The 10000-nt window shown below is 32.2% G+C and overlaps 1 protein-coding gene across 1 annotated transcript in view; it reads left to right on the top strand.

Annotated features, from left to right (window-relative positions):
• The window catches only part of LOC135213308 (uncharacterized), a 103671-nt gene that overhangs the window by 15445 nt on the left and 78226 nt on the right, over positions 1 to 10000 (top strand). The window contains exon 4 of the mRNA XM_064247288.1: positions 9688 to 9832. Coding sequence (XP_064103358.1) covers positions 9688 to 9832 — 145 coding nt within the window. The remainder of the gene's footprint in view (positions 1 to 9687; positions 9833 to 10000) is intronic.

Raw genomic sequence — 10000 nt, 5'->3', positions numbered from 1 at the left:
TATTTCTGTAGATAGAAGGATGAATTATAACCCTTTTCTCTATGTGAACATCCTCTTCATGAACAGGAAAATTGAAAGTAATCTTTGAGATAGAAATTAATTACTTCCTTTGTCTTCTAACTCCCTTAATGCAGTAATGGAAGTGAATAGCAAGGTTGTTCGTCAGTATTATTTATTTATTCAATAATGAAGAAGTATTCAGCAAACAAAAGAACCCGTTAATTGGGACCTTAGGAGGGAATTGTGAAGGCCCTGTTTACATGGATCTCAATTCGAACAGGTTCATGGAAACCATTCAGAATTCAATTCCCTCCTAAGAACACGGCCCTATTTGATAGCTGGATACGAGCTTGGCTTCCTTAAGAACGTTAGTGTTAAATTCCTGCTTTTTAGTAGATTTACCTATATTCATAAAAGTATATATTTCTGTATATACAACTACCTTAGATTTCAATTATTAATGTGAATTAATATTCTGGTTAATTTGAAATTAGAGCCTAGTCCAGTTTGTGCGATTTGATAATCCAATCTTCATTGTATTTTCATGCTTAATCTATTAGCTGGTCTTGGATTGTATTTCAAAAGTATATTTAACTTATTAATTTGCAGCTCTAATTCTCTAAGAAGGAAACGCCTTGAATATTTTGCACCGTGTCCTTATATATTTGTGATTAGTTTTCTTAAATTTCGTCTATCGTAAAAACTAATAGTTGCTTGCAATTCCTCAAGAAAATCAACAGTAAACATTCTGCAACTGTTACAGCTGAACTCTCTCTCTCTCTCTCTCTCTTCTCTCTCTCTCTCTCTCTCTCTCTCTCTCGTTGCACCAGTTTATATTTAACCAGTTAAATTACTCGTTAAATTGTAAAGCGTGACCCGTTTATTCAAGTTAAAACAAAACGGACAAATGTGTATTACAGTTCCTTTTGTGTTAAATATATTATTATTCCTTTTTTGTACATTATAAATAGATAAGAATAAACGATGATAAATATACTCATGTGATATTTCTGTGAAAAAAAAATGTATTCAATCTGATGAATGCAAGAAGGCTTTAAAATCATGAGTAACTATTTACGAAATAGATGCCAGCAAGTAGAACGAATATTTTTCGTTCTATTTCAGTAACGAAAATGTCCAAAATCTACATAAGAGTTTTCTCTCTTAAAAAGGAAAATTAGCCATTTGACAATGAGTATATTATTCCAGTTTTCCTCATTGGACGAGTTGGTTGCGTACTCGCCTATCAATCTGGTAGCCTGAGTTCGCTCCCTGCTGACGCCAATGCGGAACCAGAGGAATTTATTCCTGGTGATTAGAAATTCCTTTCTCGATATAATGTGGTTTGGATCCCAAAATAAGCTGTGGGTCCCGTTGCTAAGTAACCAACTGGCTTCCAGCCACGTAAAAAAAAAAAAATCTAATCCTTCAGGGGCAGCCCTAGGAAAGCTGTTAATCAGCAAACTGGTCTGGTAAAACTGACATATACTCAACCTTTCCAGTTTTTCAAAAAATAAGAAAAATTAGGGAATTTTATCTTGTTATTCTAAAAGTATACGGATGAAGAAGGAGGAAAAAAAACTTTCACAATACTTAACTCATTCGTTTTCCGAAAATAGATTGGGCGTTATTTAAAGAATAGACACCAGAAATATTCTCCTTGCTACCAAGAGAAATATTTCTTGTTTTTTCGTAAATTTACTTAGTCTAATACGTATGCTTATGCACAAGGACAGTTTTATTTGTTAGAAGAACATATAAACTGAAATTTTCATTTGATCACCAAAAAGATTAATATTTGGGAGTGCATAATTTGTATGCTTATGTAACGGAATAGTTTTATCGCTTACTCCTGGAGTAAGCCTACAAACTATTTTGTTGTTGTTGGTGTTGCTGTTGTTGTTCTTGTTGGGGGAGGTTAGGAAAAGTCTATGGAAAGACCTGAAAAGGGTGTTTAGTATAGAGTTAAAGATACAGGAATTTTATGATAGGATACTTATGATTTATTTATTAGAATAAAAATGTAAAAAATACATACATGTTAAACAGTACATTTTGCTTAATAAAATATAGCGTATTTATTTAAATTTTCGTTGTTGAAACAGCGCTCTATTTGAAAGTGGAATTAAGCATGCGACCCGGTTAAGCTGAATGCCTGATCACGCCTTGTTCTTCATGAGAAAAACGTATATACTGGACCCGTGTCATCCAAGTATGAAAAAGATTAATGCATGAAAATACCGAACTTCCTGAAAGACACACTAATTCCAGGATGTAAAAATGAATGAAATTTCTCCCGTCGCAAAACGCATGATTTTGGGAAGGAGGAAAAATCCACTTAAGGAGAGATTCCGTCTCTATCTTGCATTCGATTTGGAAGGCGCAGAGATCAAAGAAATAATTACGGTATGAAAATTGACTTTCCGGGACTGTTAGCGATCAAAGAAATGCAAACTCGGAGACTCGGTACAGGAGCATTTTGATTACGCTCGCGTAAGATCCTGCTTTTAGTTCTCTGTAAAAGAAAGCTATCGAGATGGCTATTTTGTCCGTCTGTCCACACTTTTTCTGTCCGCCCTCAGACCTTCAAAACTAATTAGGCTAGAGGGCTGGAAATTGGTGTATTGGTCATCCTCCCTCTAATCATCAAACGTACCAAATTGCAGCCCCCTAACATCAGTAGTTTGTATTATATTTAATGTCAAGCTTAGCCATAGATTGCACGTATGGCACCGTTAAAGGTGCCAGCCGCCGACGCATCTTTACTTGACCGCATCTGGGGGTTAACTGAGTGCTGCCTGGTCCTGGTAGAGAGCTGCATACTGTTGCACATCGAGAGTTTCATACAGCAATATACGCTGTAAATAACACTCGATTGTGCCGAAGAAACCTCGGCGCAATTTTTTTTTTTTTTTTTTTTTTGTCGGACGCGTATTTCTGATAGTCGCCCAGGAACATAATGTAGGAATGTAGGAATCATATAAGCTTAAGTACAAGGTCCTCACTAAAACGATTAATGATATACCAAAGAATGGATATTTCTCTTGTGATATACTTCTAGTGTAAGTAAATGATTGATAATGAGGTAATTTATTAAAAAAGAGATTATAGGCATGTATATTTATATATTTATTTATTTGTGTGATTTTTTTCGGAAGACTAGGTCTTTATCATATTTAGGTATTTACTTATATATTTATTTACTTATTTTGTACGAGTAAGTCTTGGACAGGGCAGTGAAACCCGTCTTTCTCCTTTCACCTTTAAATTACATTCCCATTGCAGAATACCACTTCACCTTTGACCTGCGTTGGCTGCCATTTCACATAAGAAAAGAAACGTATATAAAGAATCGTTACATTAGAACATATATCCTGTTTTAAGTCTTAATATTATACCAGATAGTTTTATTGCAATATTTCCTCCCAATTTTCTCTATAGTTTCTATAATTCCGCTGGATATCCTTGATATTCAGTGGTTGTTTTAGAAGAATTTGGTGCAAATGTGCGAAGGTGGAGTTGATACTGTGATCTAAGATACGATTTTATTTTTTGTAAGAAATCGAAAACTGAAGCTTGCAGATAATAATGGCCTAGTCACCGTGAGTTAACAAAGGACTTGAATGGAAAATGACGTAGAAACAACGGGAACATGTAAAGATACAATCAAGCAATTATTATATTATATATAATATATATATATATATATATATATATATATATACATTATATATATATATATATATATATATATATATATATATAGATATATATATATATATAATATTGCTTTATTGCATCTTTTACAGGTTTCCCCATTTCCTTTGTTTCTACGTCATTTTCCATATATATATATATATATATATATATATATATATATATATATATATATATATATATATATATATATATATATATATATATATATATATATGTATATATATACACACATACACATATACATATAAACTGTTGATGAACTTCGAATCAAGAACTGACTGACGAAATTGAAGATCTAAAACAGACGATATTGCGAAGGTTTGGAGAAGTTGTACAAACTAAACAGTTGCAAGAAGGGACAGATAACAGTCGAAGAGTGCAGGTAGAAAAGAGTAAAGAACTGACTGGGGAACGAAGTATAAAAAAAAAAAGATAAAATGAAAGGCAGATGTGAAGGAGCATTACTTAATAGAGAAGAGAAAAATGAGCGTGGAAATGTACTAGATATGAAAGAATGATGGAAAATGTAAATACAAGACAGAAAAAGCCGAGAAAGGGAGAGAACTCGAATTAATTCGAGTAGTCTGTAATGCTCCCTCCATTTTCCATTTCCGTGTCATTATTTAGTCATTTGGTCGAAGGAGGTAATTGGCTTTCTATGAGAAACATGCTCGAATGACTTCGGTGTTTGTTGTTCTTCCAAGAGGTCTTTGTTTCTTGTTTCATCTCAGTATCTTTCTTGTCCTCTCTTTCTTTTTTCTTTAGAATATTCCCCTCTGTAGTATATTACCTTTGCTTCTTATTACAGATAATATTTGTAATATAGAAATTATGACGTTGTGTAAGCAATACTCGATGTATAGCCATCCTTAATGTTAGAATATGTATATAAATATATGAACCGTTTACAGAATATGTATTTACATTTGTTTCATGGAAGCTTTCAAGAACTATATATATATATATATATATATATATATATATATATATATATATATATATATATATATTATATATATATATATATATTTATATATATATATATATATATATATATATACATTATATATATATATATATATATATATATATATATATATATATATATATATATATTATATATATAGATATATATATAATATATATATATATATATATCTATATTATATATATTTATATTATATATGTATATAATATATATATATGTATATATATAGATATATATATATAATATATATATATATATATATATATATATATTCATACATACATGATATATATTATATGTGTGCATATATATATATATATATATATATATATATATATATATATATATATATATATATATATAAATGTGCATCATCATTTTCTTTATTGGTCCTCGTTTATCCCATCAGTATATAGTCGTAAACCCTGGAAATCTCTAGCTAATTGCAACTATGCAATATCTGAATCGCTATCTTTCTTATTTCCCCAAAACATTTTGGGCCCAATTTTTATTTCCTGAAACAATTTCCGCATAAGCTCCCTGGCCCGTAGGAATTGCTGGGCATGATTGTCCTGAGAGCTCTGAAATACCAGAGCTGTTGCCTTTTACTGATTCATAGCGCAGGGAATAGTGAGGCGTTTATGCTTCGATATTTAAATAGGAAATATGTGTAAGGGAAATCCCCCAAAAGAACGTGGAAGAAATTAACATTCTGAATAAATTGCAATTTTCTTTGTTTCTTTGTGTTCCGCTTTAAAGTTTGCTTGGGCATACCTTTAGTATTCTGTTAACGAAAACTGTTGTGCCGGCTGTTTGTCCGTCCGCCCTCAGATCTAAATACCTACTGAGGCTAGAGTGCTGCAAATTGGTATTTTGATCATTCCCCCACCAACCATCAAACATATCAAATTGCAAGCCTCTAACCTCAGTAGTTTTTATTTTATCTAAGGTTAAAGTTAGCCATGGATCGTGCATCTGGCAGCGATTTTCGGAGCAATGGAACGCACCCTCCCTCTATTGCATCTGGTGAGCCACTGGAGAGCTGCCGGTCAGCAGTCATAATTGATGGTTTTATACAGCATTATACGTTGTACAGAAAACTCGGTTGTGAAGAAACTTCGGCGTGTTTTTTACATGTTTCTTGTAATAAGTAGGCACCTTTTAATAAAAAAAAGTTTGGTTGGTTGATGCAAATTTTGGCTAACATCTTTTTCCTGTAATTTGTGAATTTTTTTCATTTTTTGTAATTGGTGTTTATAACTTCAGAATATTCACAAGGAAATAGGGAATGTTACTGATGTATTTTTAAACGGCCCGATGATAAGAACACTGGTCAGTTACTGCATTCATAAATAAAGGCTTTGCGTATAATGGCTGAAGTAATTGAATTAGAAAGCAACTTCTGACCTTAGTGAAATAGAAAGCAATGGCTAAAATTAGTGAAATAAAAAGCAATGGCTTGAATAAGTGAAATAGAGTGGTGGCTGAAATTAGTGAAATAGAAAGCAATGGCTCAAATGATTGAAATGGAAAGTAATAGCTTAAATGAGTGAATTAGAAAGTCATGGCTGATATGAGTGAAATTGAATGTAATGGCTGAAAAGAGTGAAATTGAAAGTAATGGTTCAAATTACTGAAATGAAAGTAATGGCTGAAATGAGTGAAATAGAAATTAATGGGATAAATTAGTGAAATAGAAAGCAGTGGCTGAAATGATTGAAATATAAAGTAATAGCTTGAATGAGTGAATTAGAAAGTCATGGCTGAAATGAGTGAAATTGAAAGTAATGGCTGAAAGTAGTGAAATAGAAAGTAATGATTCAAATTAGTGAAATGAAAGTAATGGCTGAAATGAGTGAAATAGAAAGCATTGGGTGACATTACTGAACTAGAAAGTAATGGCTGAAATGAGTAAAATAGAAATTAATGGGATAAATTAGTGAAATAGAAAGCAGAGGCTGAAATAAGTGAAATTGAAAGCAATGGTTGAAATGAGTAAAATAGAAAGTAATGCCAGAAGGAAATCTGGAAATTAGGTTGTGGGAATGTTAGATATAGAGTATTCATTTTCCGTACTGTTGAAATACTGTAGCTTTTAAACTCACATGATAATCCCTGTAGGACAAAGATTATACAGATAGAAGCACTGCTAAGTAATAAGTAGTTTATATGTGAAAAGACAAAATGGTAACTGGAATTAGAGGTTGCCTCTTTTTATTGAAACCCCACCCCTGTTTATAGAAATTTAAAAATAAATGGAAAATGAGTAGCGAAACCGAAAATGACAGAAGTAAAAAGCCACTACAGTAGAATTTCCGAAAAATTTAAGATATTTATTGGAAAAGAAAATAAGCAAGAAATAATTGAGAGATAAAGGTGAAAGGTAAATGAGTGTATAAAAAATTTAAAAAGGAAAAAATATGAATGATCAAATAAAAAGACTTTGTAAACATTGATAATAAATGGAAAATGGGTCGGGAAAACCGCTTTACAAAACTGAAGATTTGAAGGACGAGAATTTACAAACAATTAAAGATGGTTATCAGAAAAGAAATAAGTAAGATATGAAATAGAAAAGTAAAGAAGAAAGGTACAGATTTTTGTTGTGAAAAATGAAAAATACAGGAATATGAATTATTGAAAACACAGAAATGCACATCTCAGGAAATACTGGTTACTGAAACACCGAGAAATGATTGGGAAATGTGTTAGAGAGGAAAAACGAGTAGGAATTGAAGACACCAAGCGGCCAAAAACGAAAAAAAAGAGAAAAAAATCCGGAAAAGGGAGGGCTGGTGAATTAATTTCAGCAGTCTGTAATGCTCCCTTCCCTCACGATTATGTAGTCATTTAGTCTGAAGGGCCCTACGAGAAACATTGAATGACGTCATTTTTTTTCTCTTCTTTAAAAGGTATTTTATTTATTTTTTTTTTTTTTTTTTTTTGCTAATCAGTAACATCTTTTTTTTTTTGTACTAACTTTTTTAATGATTTCCTCTTCCAGATAATCCTATTTTTAAATAACATATAATCATGTAAATTACTCTTGAGAGAGATAATCATGTAAATATAATCCTGTTTTTTTGCCTAATTACAAAATATCTTTGTGTTTTGTCGCTCGAATGACGTCTCTTTTTTCCTTTCTGTAAAATGTGATTTTTTTTTATTTTATTTTCACTGAGTTTCGTTGATGCTTTACTTTCCTCCAGATAATCCTAGTTTTAAATAAGATATAATCATTTAAGTTACTCTTAGAGAAACAAATTATGAAAATATAATCCTATTTTTTTCTAATTACAAAATATCTTTTATGCTTTCCACTAACTTATTTTCTTGTCTCTTTTGAATGCCGTTCTTTGTTACAGATAATCTTATATGTAAATTGGATATAATCATGTAAATTACTCTTAGAGCAATAAACATGTAATACATACAAGCATGTTAGTTACTCATAGGCTAATGAATTGAATACCGTTATACATTAACAACTGCCATGAATCATGATGTTATAGCGAAAAATACATAGGTAATCTTTAAACTATACATATTCAAAACATTATTATTATTTCCACGAGCTTCCAAAACTCTCTAGTTTTGTGTCACTGTTTTACCAATTAATTTTTCATTCGGTAAATAATGAATAAATCTTCACTTTCCTGTTAACCACAATGAACAGTAAATGCATTAAAAACATTATTAGCATCCTTTCATGCTTCCTTATTTCCCTGACATTTTTCGCTTCATAAGACATTCTCTGTATAGGATCTGTGACAAAATAGAAGAACTTAGTGATTCCTAATCTAGAAAATAGTTTAACCTTTGCTCTGGTTATTTAATATTAAATATTATGTGCGTATAAATCATCAACAAAGAAAGACAGGAAGTAATTTAGTTATTTTTAAAAGTACCTCATTAAATATTTGTTTATGATTATGAAGAACTGTAATCCTCAGGTAATACGATTCAGTGAATATTTGTACTCTTTTGCCAGTTATTTAATTATCTTCGTTTCTGTTTTTACAAGTCTTATTCAATATTCTTTTCTTCAATCCTGGGCTAGGAAGGAGGGCTAGACCACTGGGTTATTCCCCTGAAAGCGCTTTTCTCTTGAAGATTTCCATAGGGTAGGTTAGTTGTAACTTCAGAAGCACAAAATTGGATTCTTGTTTGCTGAAGATGCATCTCTAGTCGCATTTTCGTTTATTTAGGTGAATTTACAGTTTAAATCTTAAGAAAATATTATATAACATTTTTTCAGGTTTTGTAGTTTAGATGTGCTTTTTTTATTCTAAAGATTTGTTTGTGCGTTTTGATGTACTTTTGTTGGACAGCATCCAAGAGCTTGTCATTTATTTACTCTATATGTTGTGGTCAATGAACATCTATTCATCTGTCTCTCTTTCCCATAAGGGGGTAGTGCCGTCAGTGTACCTCGCACGGTGAACTGTCGGCATTACTAAAGACTCTTCTTAGCGTCCCTTCGGCCCCTAGTTCTAACCCCATCTCATGTAACTGTACCTCCATTTCATATTATCTCTTCTATGGAGCTACATACCCTCTCCTAACTATTTTTGACGGTGCGACTGCGAGGTTTTCCTCCTGTTACACCTTGCAAACCTACCTACTCAATATCCCTTCCAGCGCTGAATGACCTCGTAGGTCTCAGCGCTTTTTGGTATTGCTGCTAACCTTCATCTCTTTTATTATATACATATATATATATATATATATATATATATATATATATATATATATATATATATATCTCCTTGTAATATTCGAAAACTAAAAGTATGCATAATGTCACATGAAAGATCAGCAGCTGTGTACACACTTTAAAGTGTAAGTTTATTTGTTTGTTACTTGCTTAGCTATTATTTTATATAGTTTATAGGTGTTTACAACAAAGGTTTGCCCTTCAATAGTAAATAAAAACTACCTTTAATCTTCAATCGTAATTAATCGAACAACATCGGCAGGTTGTGGAAATCTCCGGAGGTGAGGCTGTGAGCACCACTCTCTCCAACCTTCAGCCGAACACTAACTACATCTTCACGATCCAGGCTAAGAACGACCAGGGCCTGTCTGCTTACGTCACGCCGCCAATTGTTGCAACGATGCAAGGTTAGACGAAGGGTTGTTAGAGAGAGAAAGAGAGAGAGAGAGAGAGAGAGGAAGACCTTGATCGACGAAAAAAGAAGAAGCAAGATATTACAGCAGATCCAGGCGATCAGTCGGATGATCGCTCTTTGCCCGATAGAAACGCTACGCTGGAATGCCCCTTTTATTTGC

The sequence above is a fragment of the Macrobrachium nipponense genome, chromosome 42, assembly GCF_015104395.2.
Source record: "Macrobrachium nipponense isolate FS-2020 chromosome 42, ASM1510439v2, whole genome shotgun sequence".
Classification (NCBI taxonomy): Eukaryota; Metazoa; Arthropoda; class Malacostraca; order Decapoda; family Palaemonidae; genus Macrobrachium; species Macrobrachium nipponense.
The sequence above is the reverse complement of the archived record's forward strand: the minus strand, read 5'-3'. Positions and strand labels throughout refer to the sequence as shown.